Source organism: Pseudorca crassidens, chromosome X, assembly GCF_039906515.1.
Source record: "Pseudorca crassidens isolate mPseCra1 chromosome X, mPseCra1.hap1, whole genome shotgun sequence".
NCBI lineage: Eukaryota > Metazoa > Chordata > Mammalia > Artiodactyla > Delphinidae > Pseudorca > Pseudorca crassidens.
The window spans coordinates 117574402-117597858 of NC_090317.1; the positions used below are offsets into that span (position 1 = coordinate 117574402).

The 23457-nt window shown below is 41.7% G+C and overlaps 1 protein-coding gene across 1 annotated transcript in view; it reads left to right on the top strand.

Annotated features, from left to right (window-relative positions):
• The window catches only part of MAP3K15 (mitogen-activated protein kinase kinase kinase 15), a 149219-nt gene that overhangs the window by 9757 nt on the left and 116005 nt on the right, over positions 1 to 23457 (top strand). Inside the window, 1 exon segment of the mRNA XM_067723097.1 lies at positions 22417 to 22556. Coding sequence (XP_067579198.1) covers positions 22417 to 22556 — 140 coding nt within the window.

The window sequence follows — 23457 nt, forward strand, 5'->3', positions numbered from 1 at the left end:
TGACACCTTGCTTTAAACATCCGGGAGATGGGTCTTGCCCCTGGATGAGTACTCCCAGGACTTGGAGTCTAGCTGGCAGGACCATGGCTGCCTCTCTTTCATCTCACCATCCAGGAACGTGTATGAAATGCAGGTTGTCCTTTAGGCAAATTGCCTTTCTGCCTTCTGGAGTAAAAAGTGACAAAACAGATCCGTGATGAAACTTTACCAACATGTGTTCCATCGTTGTATCCCACTGCGCCCAGCAATACGAGTGGCAGAGGGGAAAGGACATTGGCTTTACGGATCAGGTTTTAATTTCTGCCCTGTCATTTATAGGCTGTGTGACCCTGGATAACTTACTTAACATCTCTGACCCCCATTTAACAAACCTTTAGGTAGAGATTCAAGCAAGTGCCCTGAACTTAGTAAGTGCTCAGTAAATGTCAGTCCCCCATGTCTTTGCCTTCCTTTTGCTCCCAGCAATAAACACACCAGAACCTCAGTATGGAAGGAAATGTGCTCTGTGAAATAGTAAAGACTGGGGGCTCACATCCTTTGGACGATCATCCTGTTGTAGGGTCGTGTTATAGTTCTGCAGTTGGTTAAAAAAAATTTTTTTCCCCTAAGTTTTGAGGTTGGAGATCCATGCTAACTCCATTCCTGGTCCTGTGCTGCAGAAAGGAGGTGAGAAGGCACAAAACCCCGCTTTGTGATGAGCTCTTGATTTTTCCTTCTAATTGAGGTATAGCATATATACAGGAAAGGGTACAGTCTTGTGTACTGCTCTGTGACTTTTCACAAACTGTACACACCATGTAACCCAGCACGTGGATCAAAAAAGACAAGTGAATGCCGACAGCACCTCAGAGTATGATCGCTTCTGTTTGCCAGCCTGGCCAGGAGTAACAACTATCTGTCTCTAGAGATTTGTTTATTCAATATAAATGGAATCGTGTAATGCTGGTTCGTTGTGACTGTCTTCTTTCACTTAATGTGTTTTCAAGATTCATCCATGTTGTGGTATGTATCGGTACTTCATTACATTTTATTGCTGAATAGTATTTTGTTGTATGGATACACCACATTGTATTTTTCCATCCTTCCGTTGATGGGCTTATTTTCAGTTTGGGCTGTTGTGAATAATGCTACAAGTTTTTGTGTGGACTTGTGTTTGCATTTCTCTTGGGTATACACCTAGCAGTGGGATTTCTGGGTCATATGGTAACTCTAATGTTCTCTTACAAGTTTTTTATTGTGATAAAGAAACACATCATAAAATTTACCATCTTAACTGTTTCTAAGTGTGCCTTTCAGTAGTGTGGTACATTCATATTGTTGTGTAACCAGTCTCCAGAACTCTTTCATCTTACAAAACGAGAACTCTGTACCCATTAAACCGCGATTCCCCACTCTGCCCTTCCCCCAGCTACCAGTAACCACCATTCTACTTTCTGTCTCTGAGTTTGACTACTCTAGGTACGTTTTGTAAGTGGAATCGTACAGTGTTCTGGGTGTGTGTGTGGCTGGCTTTTTTCATTTAGCATAATGTCCTCAAAGTTCATCCATGTTGTAGCATGTGTCAGAATTTCCTTCCTTTTTAAGGCTGAATAATATTCTGCTGTATGGATAGACCACATTTTGTTTATCCATTCATCCATTGATGGACACTTGGGTTGCATCCACCTTATATTTAACCTTTTGAGGAACTCCTTTCCAGAAAAATTTTCCAAAGCAGCTGCACCATTTTACATTCCCATCAGCAATGTGTGAGCGTTCCAATTTCACCACATCCTCACCAACACTTGTTATTTTCTGTCTTTCTTTTTTAAATTATAGCCATCCTAGTAGGTTTGAAGTGCTATCTCATTTTGGTTTTGACTTGAATTTCCTTGATGACTAAGGATGTTGAATGTCTTTTCATGTGTTTATTGACCATTTGTATATCTTTGCAGAAATGTCTATTCAAATCCTTTGTCCTTTTTTTCAGTTGGGCTATTTGACATCTTGTTGAGCTGTAAGAATCCTTTATATAATCTGGAGACATAATCCCTTGTCAGATATACGATTTGCAAATATTTCTCCCGTTCGGTGATTTATCTTTTAACTTTCTTGATGCTGTTCTTTAACGCATGAGTTTTTAATTTTGAAGTCCAATTTATCTGTTTTTATCCCATCTGTGCTGTTTCCTCTAAGTTTTTTTAGTTTCTTATTTATCCTTTCAGTGTTTCTTTATGTCCGTTGTCAGCAAGCTACAACCTGCAAGCTGGCTGCCTTTATTTTGTAACTAAAGTTTTATTGGAACGCATCCATTCTCCTGTGGCCACTTTGGGGCTACAATGGTGGAGACTGTGTGGCCCACAGAGCCGAAAATATGTACTGTCTGGCATTCTTATTCTCCCTTTCTTACTTAAAAGGTACCAGACCAAATACAGTTTAGCCAGGACACGTTTCCAAATCAGAATATGGGAATCTTCCTTATTCTTCTTTATAGCTGAATAGTACTTCATTGGGTGGATGTATCATTGTTTATTCTACCAATACCTTTTTTACGGGACACCTGGATGTATAGTTTTTTGCTACTAAGCTGCGATGAATAACTTCATACATGGGCCATTTAATACATGTATGGGTGTATTTGTGACTAGGTAGCCCAAAGTGGTATTTGTGAATTAAAGAATAAATGCACCTGTAATTTTGGTAAACAGTGTCAGGTTCCTATCTGTGGGTTATACCATTATCTTTCTTTACAGCCTCAGTAATAAAATAGGTTGCCAATATTTTAGACTCTTGTTAACCTGATGGTTGAGGGATGATATCTCAATTAGTTTTAGTTTGTATTTCTCTTACTCTGAGCAAAGTTGAGCATATTTCCCTTTTTTTCTGAGCGCTATCTATCTATAACCCTCCCCCCTTTTTTCCTATTGGTTTATGGGTCTTTGGGAGAGGGTCTTGATTTCTAGGAGATCTTTCTTTTTTATTTAAATAAATTTATTTATTTATTTTTGGCTGCATTGGGTATTCATTGCTGTGTGCCGGCTTTCTCTAGTTGCGGCGAGCGGGGGCTACCCTTCGTTGCAGTGCATGGGCCTCTTATTGCGGTGGCTTCTCTCATTTGCGGAGCACAGGCTCTAGAGCACAGGCTCAGTAGTTGTGGTGCACGGGCTTAGTTGCTCTGCGGCATGTGGGATCTTCCCGGACCTGGGCTCAAACCCGTGTCCCCTGCATTGGCAGGCGGATTCCTAACCACTGTGCCACCAGGGAAGTCCCTAGGAGATCTTTCTGCATTTGGGCCTAAACCCTTTGTCTTTTTTCTGTTGTTCAGACTGGATCATTTCCATTGAACCGTCTTTAATTTCACTGACCCTCTGTCATCTCCATTCTTCTTGTGAGCCCCTCTAGTGAGTTTTTTCTTTTGCTTATTAAAATTTTCGTTCCTAAAAGTTTCATTTGGCTCTTTAGTTGTTAAGACTTTCTATTTTTTCCATTCTTTTCAGGAGTGTTTACCCTCACTTCTTGGAGACTTTTTATAATAACTGCTTTAAAGTCATTGTCAGATAATTCTCATGTCTGGGTCATCTTGTCATTGGAGTCTGTCCATTGTCTTTTCTCATGTGAGTTGACATTTTCCTGCGTCTTTGAATGCCAAGTAATTGAGGAGCCTATCCTGAGCATTTTGAATATTATTTTATGAGATTCTGGCCCTTGTTTATATCCTATGGAGTCTGTTGATATTTTTGCTTTAGCAGGCAGTCGGCCTAGTTGTTTCAAGTTGCCAAGGTCCGTTTCAGTTGTGTCAGTTCTGACTTCAAAGCCCTTTTAGTGCTCTTCAGCTTTGTGATTTCTCTGGTTAACTGGGGCTGCCTTTTCAGTCCTGCGGCCAGTTATTCCATTCGGCCTCACACTTCCCACAACTGGGCCCATGTCTGAGGCCAGGCATTCAGAAGGAGAAAAAAAAGCAATGGAGATTCACCGCCACCACCCTTGGGACCACAGCTCCTTCAACTAGAGCAAAAGATTCCCCTCTCGGAGTTCCAGGCACCTGTGGGCCCGCTCTGCCACTGACTGTCTCTGCTGTCACCACTGCGGGATTGCAGGGGGCCTGGGGGTACAAGAGGACAAGGAAGAGGAAGACGTAGAGAATTCCCTCACTCTCTCTGAGCATTAGGAGGCCCCTTTCCTGCCTTTTTCTAGAGGGTTTCTCCTGATGCTCTCTGTGTCCGCACCTAACGCCCAGTTCTGGGTTTCAGGCTGCCTTTAGGCCAGGCTGGGGGAGACTGGGGGAAAATGTGGAACTGGCTGTCGATTTGGTGGTTCTCTGAAATCTAGTCGTCTTCTCTAGGCTGCTTGCTACCACTTACTTTTCACACTCCTAAAATAGCTATTCCATCCACTCTGTCTAGTTTTTATAGCTGCATTCATGGAGAAGACAGGGTGGGATGTATTTATTCCATCTTAACTTGGAACCAGAACTCAAACTTGTACCATTAAATTTTGAGGTGATTTTTTCATGCAGCAGTAGTAACCAGAATATGATAAAATATCTCTGCATCTTACCAAGCTTACCAGTAAGCAAAAATAGCCTCAATGCCAGCTGCATTGTATCAGACCAGTTCTGTCCATACCTGATACTCTGTGTGACTGTTAAGGTTGGGGGGCAAAAGAAATAGAAAAAATGGAACAAAAGGAGATGGTTGACATGATAAAGGTGCTTGATTGGCCTCCAGTGTATCCCTCACAATTGGTTGTGAGCTGGGAGCAAAGACCATTTTGATGTTTAGAATGACCATTGGATTGTCGTTGGATCTCACAAGGCTAAAGTTTCAAGACTTGGTGGGTGGGTTCATTAAAAAACGTGTTCTCTGTCTTGAGAATGAAAACCTTGCATCCAAAATACTTGTTCTTGCTAAGTAATTTTTGTAAAGCCTGTGGCTAGTGAGGCATGCTTGATGCAGATCATAAGGGCTGCATATTCATTCTCAAAGAACCACCTAAGAAAAAGGAAACGAGTACATGGGGGGAAAAAAGGAAATTAGAAGGCTTAAAGAGAAAGAAAAATGGCCCCATATCTAGCAACGAGTCACCACCATCACCACCACCAAATGAACTCAGTTGCCCTCCACAGGCTGTGGGGATGCACACCACTTGGGAAGCTTAGAGCGCAGAATGGGTGAAAACTCAGCAAAAGGCCCGGCACCTAGTGATGACCTTGAAGGAGCAGTTGATTCTGTTAAAAAGAAAGAGGGTATCGTTGAAGTAGATGTAAAAGCCAAGGGTCCTCTTGTGTTGACTGGTGGTCATTTTAATGAGACGATTAAGAGAACAAATTAAGAAATTTCCTACAATTTTGCCAGTATAAACAGGAAAGCTCAGCATTACCCTCATCACAGTGTGCAGTAGCAGTACATCAAGTTCTCCTTCTCTAAAGCTGCCCACATCTTGAAGGTGATGTATGACACAGAACTTTTGGAAGAGGAGGTCATTAGCTGCTGCTTAGAAAAGCCTTTAAGAAATATGTCGCAAAAAGTTTGCCAAAGAGAGTCATGTCAAAGCAGATCCCTTTATAAAAGAGTGGAAGGAAGCTGCCGAAGGTGAAAGTATGAGGTAGTATAGTCAGAGGCTCCCAGGGAGCCCGGAGGCGAAACTGTGAAGTGTGGCATCACGGATGATGATGGCGACACTGTTGCCATTTGAAGTGACGAATGCACCCTAGTTTGCAGCATAATGCTACACAGTTTTTTTCTCTTGTTAGTGGAAGAGCAACATATACGTGACTTAAATTATGCTATACTTTATATCACAGATACTTCACTGTGAGTGGTCTGAAATTAAGCCCAGTGAATCCATTCACCTCTGTGAGTAAACATAGTTTGCTTATATATGGCATCTTTCTTTTGAAAAAACTGGTAAATGGACATATCTCAATTGTACTTATAAAGTATAAAAATGATTTATTTTTAGGTCATTCTTACCAAAAAAAGGATACTAGAAAGCAAAATATGGGGGACAGGATATAGTTTACTGACGTCCCCACTCTCCCCCAACCCCACTCCCAGTTGAAACTTAATACTCCAAGCAACTAGTACCCATCCCACGTGGCACTTGGTAAGGATTTGTTGACTTCCTGACGCTGAATTCGTAGGCTGTCTCCTCCACTTCACAGATTCTTTCCATTGACCTGCCCTCAAGTATGTTGGAATTGAGCAGCAGTGGATGAAGTAAGATCTAAATTCTGGTAGGAGTTACTAGAGGTGCCTCCTGTCCAGTAAATCTAGGCTCTGTTGTTTTTAGGTGGCTTTTAGGTGGCCAGTGTTGCCATAAATCCAATCAGATTTTTTTTTTTTTTTTTACAATGTCTGTAGCAGGAAAATTGTTCTAAAATCTAGTTGTTTTCATTTAGGCACAGCCAACCTTACTTATATTCATTATTTCTTATTTTCCGCTGGGAGCAAGATAGGCTTACAGATAACCTGGAATATATTTAAGGACCGGCATGAGCCAGTACAGTCTCAGGATTACTATATGGTAAGTCATTTGCCATCATATCGTTTCACTGACGAATGCTTTGCTTTGGAAATCAGATACTTCTTTTTTTCTTTTTTTTTTTTTTTTTGCGGTACGCGGGCCTCTCACCGTTGTGGCCTCTCCCGTTGCGGAGCACAGGCTCCGGCGCGCCGGCTCAGCGGCCATGGCTCACGGGCCCAGCCGCTCCGCGGCATGTGGGATCTTCCCGGACTGGGGCACAGACCCGTGTCCCCTGCATCGGCAGGTGGACTCCCAACCACTGCGCCACCAGGGAAGCCCGGAAATCAGATACTTTTAAACCACAGTAGAAAGTTTACTTACTTACTAAGTAAAAGTTTACTTTACTTACTAAGTAAAACTTAGTAAGTTTTACTTACTCCTTTTAAGACATTTCAATAAAATAATGTTCAAAAGTTTTTAATGAACTAAAATCCTATACATCATCCGTCTTTCTTGTTTTATATAAACATGTAGTGAGATCATTATAATTTATTCTTAAATTGTTTGTTTGAAGGGCACTTTGCTTTTAAATTCAGATACTTTCCTGCTAAGAATAGATTTGAACCTTGGCTTTTTGCAGTCCCTGATGGCATATCGCTTCTTAAGGTTTGTTCAGCCAAGATAGGTAGAGGGTGTATGTGGGGTCCACGGTCACGGAGGATGGTTTAGTTTATGCAGGCTTTTCCCCTGAGACTGGCCTACGTCAGAGGGAACTAGAAGGTAATTAGAGCACAGGGTGCATTTGTCAATGAAAATCTGAATTTGACCTCTTCCTTTTTTTCTGTGATCTGTTTGCCTAAGATTGATAAATAAACTGTTTTGCCCCTCCCTCCCCTTGGTGGCTCAATTTCAGAAAGTGAGTCCAATAAGTAGTAAGCGTCATCTGGGCCCTGGGCAGCACAGGACTCTGCCATGCCCTAGCTGTGTGACCTTGGGCGAATCTGTTACTCTCTCTCTGCTTCATTTCCCCACCTGCAAAGTAGAGCCAGTTACCAATGCTGCCTGCCTCACAGGGTGGTTCTAAAATTCAACCAAGATGTCTATGGAAGTGTTTTGTAAATGGCAGAGCAAGTGACTGCTGTGATGATTAAAGCTTTTAGGAAATTTATAGTCCCTTTAGGGAAAAAAACCCATCAATTCTGCATATATAATAAAAATTCCAATCTGGCATTTTATCATATTTATCATTTATAATCTACTAACTTAGTGTCTTAAAAGTTCTAAAAGTAAGCTGGTCAAATATTGTGGTAGAAATTCTGCAAGCAAACTCAGTCAGTTGGCCCGAGTGACAAATGTCGGGCAAAAAGGTCAACTTTGGGTTTGAGGTGTTTTTACAATTGAACGTGAGTTACTTGGAATTTTTTTTTTGAGTGGCAATATCAATCTGTCCTGTTTTTTAAAAAATTTTATTGAAGTATAGTTGATTTACAATGTTGTGTTAATTTTAAGTGTACAGCAAAGTGATTCAGTTATACATATATCAATTCTTTTTCAGATTCTTTTCTCACATCAGTTATCACAGAATATTGAGTAGAGTTTCCTGTGCTATACAGTAGGTCCTTGTTGGTTATCTGTTTTATAGATATAGTAGCATGTATATGTTAATCTCAATCTCTTAATTAATCATTTCCCCCATGTTTCCCCTTTTGTAACCGTAAGTTTGATTTCAAGATCTGTGAGTCTGTTTCTGTTTTGTAAAAAAGTTCATTTGTATCATTTTTAAAAATTAGATTCCACATATGAGTGATACCATATGCTGTTTGCCTTTCTCTTTCCTCACTTAGTATGATGATCTCTAGGTCCATCCATGTTGCTGCAAATGGCATTATTTCATTATTTTTCATGGCGCGGTAACATTCCATTGTATATATGTACCACATCTTTTTAATTTTTGGCTGCATTGGGTCTTCGTTGCTGTGCAAGGGCTTTCTCTAGTTGCAACGAGCAGGGCCTACTCTTCGTTGAGGTGCGTGAGCTTCTCATTGTGGTGGCTTCTCTTGTTGAGGAGCACGGACTCTAGGCACGAGGGCTTCAGTAGTTGTGGCACACGGGCTCTAGAGTGCAGGCTCAGTAGTTGTGGTGCATGGGCTTAGTTGCTCTGCGGCATGTGGGATCTTCCAGGACCAAGGCTCAAACCCGTGTCCCCTGCATTGGCAGGTGGATTCTTAACCATTGTGCCACCAGGGGAGCCCACTACCACATCTTCTTTATCCATTCGTCTGTCAGTGGACATTTAGGTTGCTTCCATGTCTTGACCATTGTAAATAGTGCTGCAGTGAACATTGGGGTGTGTGTATCTTTTTGAATTATGGTTTTCTCCGGATATATGCCCAGGAGTGGGATTGCTGGATCATATGGTAGTTCTATTTTTAGGTTTTTAAGGAATCTCCATACTCTTCTCCATAGTGGTTTTACCAGTTTACATTCCTACCAACAATGTAGGAGGGTTCCCTTTTCTCCACACCCTCTCCAGCATTTATTGTTTGTAGACCTTTTGATGATGGCCACTCTGACCAGTCTGAGGTGTGATATATCTCATTGTAGTTTTGATTTGCATTTCTCTGAAAATCAGTGATGTTGAGCATCTTTACACGTGGTTTTTGGCCATCTGTATATCTTCTTTGGAGAAATGTCTATTTAGATCTTCTGCCCATTTTCTGATTTTTTTTTTTTTTTTTGACATAGAGCTGCATGAGCTGTTTGTATATTGTGGAGATTAATCCCTTGTCTGTCGCTTTGTTTGCAGATATTTTCTCCCATTCTGTGGGTTGTCTTTTCATTTTGAATATGGTTTCCTTTGCTGTACAGAAGCCTTTAAGTTTAATTCGGTCCCATTTGTTTATTTTTGTTTTTATTTTCAGTACTCTAGGAGGTGGTTCAAAAAACATATTGCTTAGATTTATGTCAGAGAGTGTTCTGCCTCTGTTTTCCTCTAAGAGTTTTATTGTGTCCAGCCGTACATTTAGGTCTTTGATCCATTTTGTTTATTTTTGTGTATGGTGTTAGAGCATGTTCTAATTTCATGCCTTTACATGTAGCTGTCCAGTTTTCCCAGCACCACTTATTGAAGAGATTGTCTTTTCTCCATTGTATGTTCCTGCCTCGTTTGTCATACATTAGTTGACCATATGTGCGTGGGTTTATCTCTGGGCTTTCTATCCTGTTCCATTGATCTATCTTTCCGTTTTTGTGCCAGTACCGTACTGTCTTGATTAATGTAGCTTCGTAGTCAGAAGTCAGGGAGCATGATTCCTCCAGCTCCGTTTTTCTTTCTCAAGATTGCTTTGGCTATTTGAGGTCTTTTGTGTTTCCATACAAATTGTGAAACTTTTTGTTCTAGTTCTGTGAAAAATGCCAGTGGTAGTTTGATAAGGATTGCATTGAATTTGTAGATTGCTTTGGGTAGTAGAGTCATTTTCACAATGTTGATTCTTCCAATCCAAGAACATGGTATATCTCTCCATCTATTTGTATCATCTTTAATTTCTTTCATTGGTGTCTTATAATTTTCTGCATACAGGTCTTTTGTCTCCTTAGGTAGGTTTATACCTAGATATTTTATTCTTTTTGTTGCAATGGTAAATGGGAGTATTTTCTTAATTTCTCATCAGGATTTTTCATCCTTAGTGTATAGGAATGCCAGAGATTTCTGTGCATTAACTTTGTATCCTGCTACTTTACCAAATTCATTGATCAGCTCTTGTAGTTTTCTGGTAGCATCCTTAGGATTCTCTATGTATAGTATCATGTCATCTGCAGTGACAGCTTTACTTTTTCTTTTCCGATTTGGATTCCTTTTATTTCTTTTTCTTCTCTGATTGCTGTGGCTGGAACTTCCAAAACTATGTTGAATAAGAGTGGTGAGAGTGGGCAACCTTGTCTTGTTCCTGATCGTAGTGGAAATGGTTGCAGTTTTTCACCATTGAGGACGATGTTGGCTGTGGGTTTGTCATATATGGCCTTTATTATATTGAGGTAAGTTCCCTCTATGCCTACTTTCTGGAGGGTTTTTATCATAAATGGGTGTTGAATTTCGTCAAAAGCTTTCTCTGCACCTTTTGAGATGATCATATGGTTTTTCTCCTTCAATTTGTTAATATGGTGTATCACATTGATTGATTTGCATATATTGAAGAATCCTTGCATCCCTGTGATAAACTCCACTTGATCATGGTGTATGATCCTTTTAATGTGCTGTTGGATTCTGTTTGCTAGTATTTTGTGGAGGATTTTTGCATCTATGTTCATCAGTGATATTGGCCTGTAGTTTTCTTTCTTTGTGACATCTTTGGTTTTGGTATGAGGGTGATGGTGGCCTCATAGAAGGAGTCTGGGAGTGTTCCTCCCTCTGCTACATTTTGGAAGAGTTTGAGAGGATAGGTGTTAGCTCTTCTATAAATGTTTGATAGAATTTGCCTGCGAAGCCATCTGGTCCTAGGCTTTTGTTTGTTGGAAGATTTTTAATCACAGTTTCAATTTCAGTGGTTGTGTTTGGTCTGTTCATATTTTCTATTTCTTCCTGGTTCAGTCTCAGAAGTTTGTTCATTTCTAAGAATTTGTCCATTTCTTCCAGGTTGTCCATTTCATTGGCATATAGTTGTTTCTAGTAATCTCTCATGATCCTTTGTATTTCTGCAGTGTCAGTTGTTACTTCTCCTTTTTTATTTCTAATTCTATTGATGTGAGTCTTCTCCCTTTTTCTTGCTGAGTCTAGCTAATGGTTTATCAATTTTGTTTATCTTCTCAAAGAACCAGCTTTTAGTTTTACTGATCTTTGCTATCGTTTCCTTCATTTCTTTTTCATTTATTTCTGATGTGATCTTTATGATTTCTTTCCTTCTGCTAACTTTGGGGGTTTTTTGTTCTTCTTTCTCTAATTGCTTTAGGTGTAAGGTTAGGTTGTTTATTTGAGATGTTTCTTGTTTCTTAAGGTAGGATTGTATTGCTATAAACTTCCCTCTTAGAACTGCTTTTGCTGCATCCCATAGGTTTTGGGTCGTCGTGTTTTCATTGTCATTTCTAGGTATTTTTTGATTCGCTCTTTGATTTCTTCAGTGATCTCTTAGTTATTAAGTAGTGTATTGTTTAGCCTCCATGTGTTTGTATATTTTACAGATGTTTTCCTGTAATTGATATCTAGTCTCATAGCGTTGTGGTCCGAAAACATACTTGATACGATTTCAATTTTCTTAAATTTACCAAGGCTTGATTTTCTGACCCACAATATGATCTGTCGTGGAGACTGTTTCATGAGCACTTTTGAAGAATGTGTATTCTGTTGTTTTTGGATGGAATGTCCTATAAATATCAATTAAGTCCATCTTGTTTAATGTATCATTTAAAGCTTGTGTTTCCTTATTTACTTCCATTTTGGATGGTCTGTCCGTTGGTGAAAGTGGAGTGTTAAAGTCCATTACTGTGTTTGTGTTCCTGTCAGTATCCCCTTTTATGGCTATTAGCATTTACCTTATGTATTGAGGTGCTCCTATGTTGGGTGCATCAAAATTTACAATTGTTATATCTTCTTCTTGGATTGATCCCTTAATCATTATGTAATGTCCATCCTGTCTCTTGTAATAGTCTTTGTTTTAAAGTCTATTTTGTCTGATAGGAGAATTGCTACTCCAGCTTTCTTTTGGTTTCCATTTGCATGGAATATCTTTTTCCATCCCCTCACTTTCAGTCTGTATGTGTCCCTAGGTCTGAAGTGGGTCTCTTGTAGATAGCATATACATGGGTCTTGTTTTTGTATCCATTCAGCCAGTCTGTGTCTTTTGTTTGGAGCATTTAATTCATTTACATTTAAGGTAATTATTGATATGTATGTTCCTATTCCCATTTTCTTAATTGTTTTGGGTTTGGTACTGTAGGTCTTTTCCTTCTCTTGTGTTTCCTGCCTAGAGAAGTTCCTTTAGCATTTGTTGTAAAGCCGGTTTGGTGGTGCTGAATTCTCTTAGATTTTGCTTGTCTGTAAAGGTCAAATGTGAATGAGAACCTTGCTGGGTAGAGTAATCTTGGTTGTAGGTTTTTCTCCTTCATCACTTTAACTATGTCCTGCCAGTCCCTTCAGGCTTGCGGAGTTTCTGCTGAAAGATCAGCTGTTAATCTTATGGGGATTCCCTTGTGTGTTATTTGTTGTTTTTCCCTTGCTGCTTTTAATATTTTTTCTTTGTATTTAATTTTTGATAGTTTGATTAATATGTGTCTTGGCGTGTTTCTTCTTGGATTTATCCTGTATGGGACTCTCTGTGCTTCCTGGACTATGATAAACTATTTCCTTTCCCTTATTAGGGAAGTTTTCAACTATAATCTCTTCAAATATTTTCTCAGTCCCTTTCTTTTTCTCTTCTTCTGGAACCCCTATAATTCGAATTTTGGTGTGTTTAATGTTGTCCCAGAGGTCTCTGAGACTGTCCTCAATTCTTTTCATTCTTTTTTCTTTATTCTTCTCTGCAGTAGTTATTTCCACTATTTTATCTTCCAGGTCACTTATCCGTTCTTCTGCCTCAGTTATTCTGCTATTGATCCCATCTAGAGTATTTTTCATTTCATTTATTGTGTCGTTCATCACTGTTTGTTTGCTCTTTAGTTCTTCTAGGTCCTTGTTAAACGTTTCTTGTGTTTTCTCTATTCTGTTTCCAAGATTTTGGATCATCTTTACGGTCATTATTCTGAATTCTTCTTCAGGTAGACTGCCTACTTCCTCTTCATTTGTTAGGTCTGGTGGGTTTTTGCATTGCTCCTTCATCTGCTGTGTGTTTCTGTCTTCTCATTTTTTTATCTTACTGTGTTTGGGATCTCCTTTTCGCAGGCTGCAGGTTCGTAGTTCCCATTGTTTTTGGTGTCTGCCCCCAGTGGCTAAGGTTGGTTCAGTGGGTTGTGTAGGCTTTCTGGTGGAGGGGACTAGTGCCTGTGTTCTGTTGGGTGAGGCTGGATCTTGTCTTTCTGGTGGGCAGGTCCACGTCTGGTGTTGTGTTTTGGGGTGCCTGTGGCCTTATTATGATTTTAGGCAGCCTCTCTGCTAATGGATGGGGCTGTGTTCCTGTCTTGCTAGTTGTTTGGCATAGGGTGTCCAGCACTGTAGCTTGCTGTTTGTTGAGTGAAGCTGGGTGTTGGCGTTGAGATGGAGATCTCTCAGAGATTTTCACCATTTGATATTACGTGGAACTGGGAGGTCTTTTGTGGACCAGTGTCCTGAACTTGGCTCTCCCACCTCAGAGGCACAGCCCTTGACACCTTGCTAGAGCACCAAGAGCCTGTTCTCCACACAGCTCAGAATAATAGGGAGGAAAAAAATGAAAGAACGAAAGAAAAAAATAAAGTAAAATAAAATAAAGTAAAATAAAGTTATTAAAATAAAAAATAGTAAAAAAAAAATTTTAGGTAATTAAAAAAAGAAAGAAGAGAGCAACCAAACCAAAAAACAAATCCACCAATGAGAACAAGTGCTAAAAACTGTACTAAAAAACAAACAAAAATGGACCGACAGAACCCTAGGACAAATGGTAAAAGCAAAGCTATACAGACAAAATCACACACAGAAGCATACATATACACACTCACAAAAAGAGAAAAAGGGGAAAATATATATATATCGTTGCTCCCAAAGTCCACCTCTTGAATTTGGGATGATTGGTTGTCTATTCAGGTATTCCACAGATGCAGGGTACATCAAGTTGACTGTGGAGCTTTAATCCGCTGCTTCTGAGGCTGCTGGGAGAGATTTCCCTTTCTCTTCTTTGTTCGCACAGCTCCCGGGGTTCAGCTTTGGGTTTGGCCCCGCCTCTGCATGTAGGTCACCTGAGGGCATCTGTTCTTTGTTCAGACAGGACGGGGTTAACGGTTTGGGGGCTCTGGCTCACTCAGGCCGGTGGGAGGGAGGGGCACGTAGTGCGGGGCGAGCCTGCGGCGGCAGAGGCCGGCGTGATGTTGCACCAGCCTGAGGCGCGCTGTGCGTTCTCCCGGGGGAGTTGTCCCTGGATCACGGGACCCTGGCAGTGGCGGGCTGCACAGGCTCCCGGGAGGGGAGGTGTGGAGAGTGACCTGTGCTCGCACACAGGCTTCTTGGTGGCGGCAGCAGCAGCCTTGGCGTCTCATGCCCGTCTCTGGGGTCGGTGCTCATAGCCGTGGCTTGCGCCCATCTCTGGAGCTCCTTTAAGCTGTGCTCTGAATCCCCTCTCCTCGCGCACCAGGAAACAGTCAAGAAAAAGTCTCTTGCCTCTTTGGCAGCTCCAGACTTTTTCCCGGACTCCCTCCCGGCTAGCTGTGGCGCACTAGCCCCCTTCAGGCTGTGTTCACGCCGCCAACCTCAGTCCTCTCCCTGGGATCCGACCTCCGAAGCCCGAGGCTCAGCTCCCTGCCCACCCCAGCGGGTGAGCAGGGCTGGTGAGTGCCGGTCGGCACCGATCCTCTGTGCGGGAATCTCCCTGTTTTGCCCCCTGCACCCCTGTTGCTGTGCTCTCCTCCGTGGCTCCAAAGCTTCCCCCTCCGCCACCCACAGTTACCGGCCGCGAAGGGCCTTCCTAGTGCGTGGAAACCTTTCCTCCTTCACAGCTCCCTCCCACTGGTGCAGGTCCCATCCCTATTCTTTTTTCTCTGTTTTTTCTTTTGCCCTACTCAGGTACGTGGGGAGTTTCTTGCCTTTTGGGAGGTCTGAGGTCTTCTGCCAGTGTTCAGTAGGTGTTCTGTAGGAGTTGTTCCACACGTAGATGTATTTCTGATGTATTTGTGGGGAGGACAGTGATCTCCGCGTCTTACTCTTCTGCCATCTTGAAGCCGTATATTCTTCAGTTTGTTAATGTGGTGTATCGCACTGATTGATTTGAGGATATTGAGGAATCCTTGCATCCCTGGGATTAATCCCACTTGGTCATAGTGTATGATCCTTTTAATGTATTGTTGGATTCGGTTTGGTAGTATCTTGTTGAGTATTTCTGCATCTGTGTTCATCAGTGATATTGGCCTGTAATTTTTTTTTCTTGTGGTATCTTTGTCTGGTTTTGGTATCCAGGTGATGGTTGCCTCATAGAATGAGCAGAGTTCCTTTCTCTGCAGTTTTTTGGAAGAGTTTTGCAAGGATAGCTGTTAACTCTTCTCTAAATGTTTGATAGAATTCACCTGTGACGCCATCTGGTCTTGGACTTTTGCTTGTTGGAAGCTTTTATTTTTTTTGTTTTATTTTCTTTATTATTTTTGGCTGCGTCGGGTCTTAGTTGAGGCGTACGGGATCTTTCGTTGTGGTGTGTGCTCTTCATTGTGGCGTGCGGGCTTCTCTCTAGTTGTGGAGTGCAGGTTTTCTCTCTCTAGTTGCGGCACGCGGGCTGCAGGGTGCGTGGGCTGTTGTAGTTTGCAGCACGTGGGGTGTGTTGTTGAGGCACGCTAGCTCAGTAGTTGTGGTGCCCAGGCTTAGTAGCCCTGCAGCATGTGGGATCTTAGTTCCCCGACCAGGGATCAAATCCCCATGCCCTGCATTGGAAGGAGGATTCTATACCACTGGACCACCAGGGAAGTCCCTTTTGGAAGCTTTTAAATCACTGTTTAAATTTCAGTACTTGTGATTGGTCTGTTCATATTTTCTGTTTCTTCCTGGTTCAGTCTTGGAAGGTTGTATCTTTCTAGGAATTTGTCAGTTTCTTCTAGGTTACCCATTTTATTGGCATATAGTTGTTTGTAGTAGTCTCTTATGATCCTTTGTATTTCTGTGGTGTCAGTTGTAACTTTTCCTTTTTCATTTCTAATTTTATTGATTTGAGTTCTCTTTTTTTCTTGATGAGTCTGGCTAAAGGTTTGTCAATTTTGTTTGTCTTCTCAAAGAACCACATTTTAGTTTCATTGATCTTTTCTATTGTTTTCTTCATCTCTATTTCATTTATTTCTGCTCTGATCTTTATGATTTCTTTCCTTCTACTAACTTTGGGTTTTGTTTTTTCTTCTTTCTTTAGTTGCTTTATGTGTAAGGTTAGGTCGTTTATTTGAGGTTTTTCTTGTTTCCTAAGGTAGGCTTGTATCGCTGTAAACTTCCCTCTTAGAACTGCTTTTGCTGCATCCCATAGGTTTTGGACTGTTGTGTTCTCGTTGTCATTTGTCTCTAGGTAGTTTTCGAATTCCTCTTTGTTCAGTGATCCATTGGTTGTTTAGTGGCATATTGTTTAGCCTCCATGTGTTGTATTTTTACAGTTTTTGTCCTGTAATTGATTTCTAATTTCAAAGCATTGTGCTCGGAAAAGATACTTGATATGATTTCTGTTTCCTTAAATTTACTGAGGCTTGATTTGTGGCCCAGCATGTGATCTGTCCTGGAGAATATTCCATGTGTACTTGAGAAAAAAGTGTATACTCCTGCTTTTGGATGGAATGCTCTATAAATATCAATTAAATCCATCTGGTCTAACATATCATTTAAGGCCTGTGCTTCCTTGTTGATTTTCTGTCTGGATGATCTGTCCATTGATGAAAGTGAGGTGTTAAAGTCCCCCACCATTGTGTTACTGTTGGTTTCTCCTTTATGGCTGTTAGCATTTGCCTTACATATTGAGGTACTCCTGTGTTGGGTGCATATATATTTACAGTTGCTATCTTCCTGGATTGATCCCTTGATCATTGTTTAGTGTCTTTCTTTGTCTCTTGTAGCATTCTTTATTTTAAAGTCTATTTCATCTGATATGAGTATTGCTACTCCAGCTTTCTTTTGATTTCCATTTGCGTGGAATACCTTTTTCCGTCCCCTCAGTTTCAGTCTGTATGTGTCCCTAGATCTGAAGTGGGTCTCTTGTAGACAGCATATATACGGGTCTTGTTTTTGTATCCATTCAGCCAGTCTGTGTCTTTTGGTTGGAGCATTTAATCCATTTACGGTTAAGGTAATTATCAATAGGAATGTTCTTACTGCCATTTTGTTCATTTTAGGTCTTTTTTTTCTTCCCTTCGTCTTTTGTTCTCTTGTGATTTGATGTCTGTCTTTAGTGTTGTGTTTAGATTGCTTTTTCTTTTTTGTATGTGTACCTATTGTAGATTTTTGGTTTGTGGTTCCCCTGAGGTTTATTTTTTTTAATATTTATTTATTTATTTAGGCTGCACCAGGTCTTATTTGTGGCATGCAGGGTCTTTAGTTGCGGTATGTGGACTCTTCGTTGCATCATGCCTGTGGGATCTAGTTCCCTGACCAGGGATCGAGGCCTGGCCCCCTGCATTGGGAGTGCGGAGTCTTACCAACTGGACCACCAGGGAAGTCCCTCCCATGAGGTTTTGATATAGCAGTGTGTATATGTACAAGATCGTTTTAAGTTGCTGGTCTCTTAATTTCAAGTGCACTTCCAATATCCTGCATTTGTACTCTCCTCTTCTTATGATTGCTGGTTTTGATATCATATTTGTGTGGGGATGATTTCCTACCTTTACTTTATGTTTGCCTTTATTGGTGAGCTTTACCATTTGTAATTTTCTTTTCTTTTTTTTTTTTTTTTTTTGCGGTATGCAGGCCTCTCACTGTCGTGGCCTCTCCCGTTGCAGAGCACAGGCTCTGGAGTCACAGGCCCAGCGGCCATGGCTCACGGGCCCAGCCGCTCCGCTGCATGCGGGATCCTCCCGGACCGGGGCACGAACCCGTGTCCCCTGCTTTGGCAGGCGAACTCTCAACCACTGTGCCACCAGGGAAGCCCCTTTGTAATTTTCTTGATTCTCGTTTTGGCCTTTTTTTTTTTTTCCACCTAGAGAAGTTCCTTTAGAATTTGTTGTAAAGCTGGTTTGGTGGTGCTGAATTCTCTTAGCTTTTGCTTGTCTGTAAAACTTTTGATTTGTCCATTGAATCTGAATGAGAGCCTTGCTGGGTAGAATATTCTTGGTTGTAGGTTTTTCCCTTTCATCACTTTAAATATATCGTGCCATTCCCTTCTGGCCTGCAGAGTTTCTGCTGAAAAATCAGCTGATACCCTTATGGGGATTCCCTTGTATGTTACTTGTCACTTTTTCCTTCTTCTTTTTTTTTTTGCTGTACACGGGCCTCTCACTGTTGTGGCCTCTCCAGTTGCGGAGCACAGGCTCCGGACGCGCAGGCTCAGCGGCCATGGCTCATGGGCTTAGCCGCTCCATGGCATGTGGGATCTTCCCAGACCGGGGCACGAACCTATGTCCCCTGCATCGGCAGGCAGACTCTCAACCACTGCGCCACCAGGGAAGCCCACTTTTCCCTTCTTGCTTTTAATATTTTTTCTTTGTCTTTAATTTTTGTCAGTTTGATTAATATGTGTGTTGGTGTGTTCCTCCTTGGTTTGTCTTGTATGGGACTCTCTCCACTTCCTGGACTTAAGTTGAATGTTTTCTTTCTCATGTTAGGGAAGTTTTCGGCTATAATCTCTTCATATATTTTCTCAGGCCCTTTCTCTCTATTCCTTCTGGGACACCTATGATGCAAATGTTGGTGCATTTAGTGTTGTCCCAGAGGTCTCTGAGACCTCACTCAGAGGCTCAGGACTCTCACTCTTATGGGAGGACCTCTGCGATATAATTATCTTCCAGTTTGTGGGTTGTCCATCTGGTGGGTATGGGATTTGATTATTTTCCGAAAGTGCCCTCCTACCATCTCACTGTGGCTTCTTTTTTGTCTTTGAGTGTAAAAAGTCTTTTTTGGTAGCTTCCAGTCTTTTTTGTCAATGGTTGTTCAGCAGTTACTTGTGGTTTTGGTGGTGTTGTGAGAGAAGACGAGCTCAAGTCGGGCTCCTCCACCCTCTTTCCGGAACTGAGTGGCTGTTACTAGCTTGGATGCTTGCTGCCTCTTCCCTCGGCGTGTGCTGGCCATCATCCCCCTGGTATGGGCGTGCAGGCACAGCGGCCCTTGCGTGCTCCGGGATTGGGGAGTACTCAGAGTGTCGTTGCAAAGATTAAGTAAGATGACGTGAAACTATCTTGCCCATTTTCCAGCAAACATGTCTTTGTTTCTGCCCTTTTTTCCGTAGCAGGTCACTGTGCCAAAGCTTTGCCCAACCATGCCTTTTGAATAGGATTTCCTTTGTGAGGTAGCGTGATAAAGTCCCGTGCTGTCCTCCTCAGGGCTGGAATCCAGCACGCGTCCAGCATTTCCCCCTGAGTCACTCAGTAGCCATCTTGCTTCAGTCTGTCCTGTTTTAATGAGGCACCAAGAAAAATCTCCATCCCAACCCTTGGTGGAGCCACGGAGGGGCTCCTTAGCGGACGTGGTGAGGCGAGCGTACAGGTCTCAGCACAGAACATTGCGAGGGCAGAGGAAAGCAGGAACTCACGTCACCAGATTAAAATTTAATCTACTTGGCTACAAGCTACTCCACCAAGTTGCAGGTTTCCTGTGAAAATGGTCTGTATGATTGGGGGCTGCGGTCCTTCATCCCTGCTCTGCCCCTTCCCACCACTCTCCTTTGTCTTCCTCCATTTGCTTCCTGTCCTTTGTTAACTAATTATAGAAGTCCCCACGGCCTTGGAATTAGCATCTGTGTTGCCATTTCCTAATAACATCAGTAGGAAACACATTCTTTTTCATTTGAGAAGGTAATAGAGTCCAGGGAAAACTCATGTGGGCAGAACGTCTCATTTATTCAGCTGCAGTGTGGTTTCAAAGCTGAGCAGATGACTCTGGGCACCAGGTATCCATTTGAGATAAATTAACCAGGCTGGGTTGTAAAAAGTGTTTCCTCAGTATATACATTTGTCCTTTCTTGAGCAATAACCTCTAAAGGGTGAATTTGGATATGATAGTCTGCTGTTTAAGCCCTTCATGATTATTTTTTTAAAAATAATGATGAGACATTGATGCTATGGTTACTTGTTGTTGTTGTTTTTTTCTTCGAGTTCTTTTAACGAAACATAAGTATTTGGAGACGAAATTATAGGGTACCGGGGATTTGTCTCAAAATTATATGGAAGGGGATGGTGTGGTTGGCAGTAGAGATGAAACAAGGCTGGCTGAGTTGATAATTGTTGAGGGAAGTGGGGCTACAGGGGTTCCATTATACTATTCTGTTTACTTTTACATATATGTTTGTAATTTTCCATAATGAAAATAAAAAAACCAAAAGAAACCCCACAGCCTTCCATAGGTTTCCCATTGTCTCAAGCTAGTGTCCAGCCCCCCTACCATGGCCTTCAGACGCCTTCACCTGTCTGGCACCTACTAACCCTTCCAGGTTCATCTTCTTAGGTGTCCTGGTCCTGTGAAATGATTTGCAGTGGCCCCAACATGTACACGCCCCTGACCGCTGGCTTGCACCTGCTGCCTTCTCTTCCTACAATGCTTTTTCCCTCCCTTTCCATCCGCCCATCCTCTCCCCAGTTTTCCTGCCTCACATGGACCCTCAGGCTCCAGACAGGTCACATGCTTTCAGCCTTCCCTGACTGCCCTCCAGCCGAGTGTGGGTTCGGTGCCCCCCCCAGGGGTGCCTCTGTCACTGTTCCCCTCATCTTAGCCTTCCTTACCCTGATTCTAACCACTGCTTCCTTCCCGTCGCCTCCGTTGTATCAAGCATGGTTTTGAGGAAAGGGATTATGCCTTGTTCACACTTCTGTCCCTGGCACCAAGCACAGTGCCTGGCGTGGAGCAGACAACCCATAAATTAGGGAATAAAAAGGCCCACCCAGGACTTGCCAGGGCTCGGTCTCAGGTCTCCCAGCGGTGCCTGGTGCCGAGGTAGCATCTCTCTGCCTTTTTGTGTCTTCACGTCCCTATTCACCTCGCCTCTGCTCTGTTTCATTGGGATTTTCAGTAACTTCCTGTGAGGCCAGAGCAGCACAAGCATAAGTTTGGGCACTATTTCCCCAAATTTCTGCTGTACATCGTGGACAAAGTCCAGTCAAACTTGGAGCTCTGATACTCTCTTGAAAATAACTAGACTTGAAATGGTGTCCAGTGCTACTAGGCAAATTTAAGTTTGTTCTTTATTGATGCTCTGTGTTGCCCCTCTGTTTTGTTTTGTTTTTTACATCTTCATTGGAGTATAATTGCTTTACAATGGTGTGTTAGTTTCTGCTTTATAACAAAGTGACTCAGTTATACATATCCGTATGTTTGCATATCTCTTCCCTCTTGCGTCTCCCTCCCTCCCACCCTCCCTATCCCACCCCTCTTTGATTAAAGTCTGTCTAGGACACAACTCCACGGGCATGTGATCTGTGCCGTCCAGTTGATGGTGACATATGAACCAGGAGCGTGGTGCGGGAATGTTCATTACAACAGTTTGAAATAGGAAAAGAAGAAATCATGTGCTGAAGTGAAAATGCATGAACTTAGAGCTAGACATACAAGTTGGTTGTTTCACACCAAAAACCAGCAAGTCAGAGAATATATACAGTATGATACTATTTATATAAAGTTCAAAGACATACAAAACTAAACAATATGCTGTTTAGGAATTCATAATTATAATAATATATAATATGCATATACAGATATATGCAGGGAACTGATAAATGCAGAGATCAGGATGGAGGCGTTCTCTGGGCAGGAGGGAGAGATGTGATTACGAGGAGGCGTATGGAGCTCTGACAGTACAGATAGCGCTTTGTGTCTTGGGCTGCATGGTGGGTGCATGGTCTTTTATTTCATTATACTTAATACTTTATATATAAGCTAAATACATTTTTTGGGTAAGATAAATTTCCTAATAAAAATAACATTTAAAATAAATCCACCAGCAATTTTTAAGTGAGACTATGTTCTCAGCACTTTGAAGAAGGAAGAGTTTTTTGGTTTTTAGTTTTTATTCCTGTTCAGCTTTTCTTCTGCAGTTCATGGGGGTAATTTTAATCAAATCATTCCTTACTTCTGCTTTACCTGAAAGGCTGATGATAGAAATACAAATTGCAGCAGCTCCCCGTTGGCGATCATCACAAAGTAGATTAAGTAGATGACCTCTCTCTCCCCCGACCTTGTCCCCTCCTTGTTCATCTCAGATGTTGCCGTGGTGGACATGAGCAATGTCTCCAGACAGCCTTCCCTCTTCTACCATCTTGGAGTCCGTGAAAGCTTTGACATGGCCAATAATGTGATCCTGTACCACGACACCGATGCTGACACTGCTCTTTCATTGAAGGTAAAGAGTATTGTTCACCTTCTCCTGAATACTTTGTTTTGGGAAAGCAGTATTGTGTGTTCATTTGAAATGTACCTGTAGCAGAGGAGGTTGGAGAAAAACAAGAAAGATTTGCTCGTGCAGTTCCTTCCTTCCCACCCCCAGGTTCTAGCTCACACAGGTGACTTCCCGGCTTCTGTGTGAGCGTATGTGCTAGAGATGTGCGTTTGCAGGCAACTTGAATATTTCTAAGCTCAGTGGGGAGGTGAAGGCAAAAACTCCTGTTAGTTTCTGTTGAAGCAAACACAGCACTTTGAATCCACTATTGGGCAATTTGATCCAAACCTGCACATTAAAAAAAAAAAAATCTCAACTTGGATAATAATAGGAAGATGCTTAACAGTTACCAAAATGGGTAGAAACGTTTAGCACAAATGTAATCAGTATTTAATCTGTCATTTTTTCTCCCCAGTTTAAAGCCAAGCAAAACTGAAAATTTGTGTGTTCATACACAGTTCAGTAATTATTGAGAATTTTTAAATGTATTTTGCAAATTTGATACAAGCTTTTTTGGATAACAGTACTTTTTAAAATGCTCCTGTTTGTAAAATGTGAAGGTCAGATGTGAGTTGTTACAAAATTTAGCTAATATTAATATTGCTTAATATCTTAACATTAGTCAGGAAATCCTGGTCTATGTTAAATCATTTCAGGAATAAAAGATTAGTTTGTTTACAGCAGTGTTACTCAACCTTGACTGCACTTTAGAATCATTTGGGGGGTTTGTAAATATCCCAGTACCCAGGCCACACCAAGATCAATTATGTCTCAATCTCTAGGGGATTTTTTTTTAACCTCCCAAATGTGCAGCCAGAGGTGAGAACCAGTGGTTCAGAGTTAGCTTTCATGGACGTCATTTCTA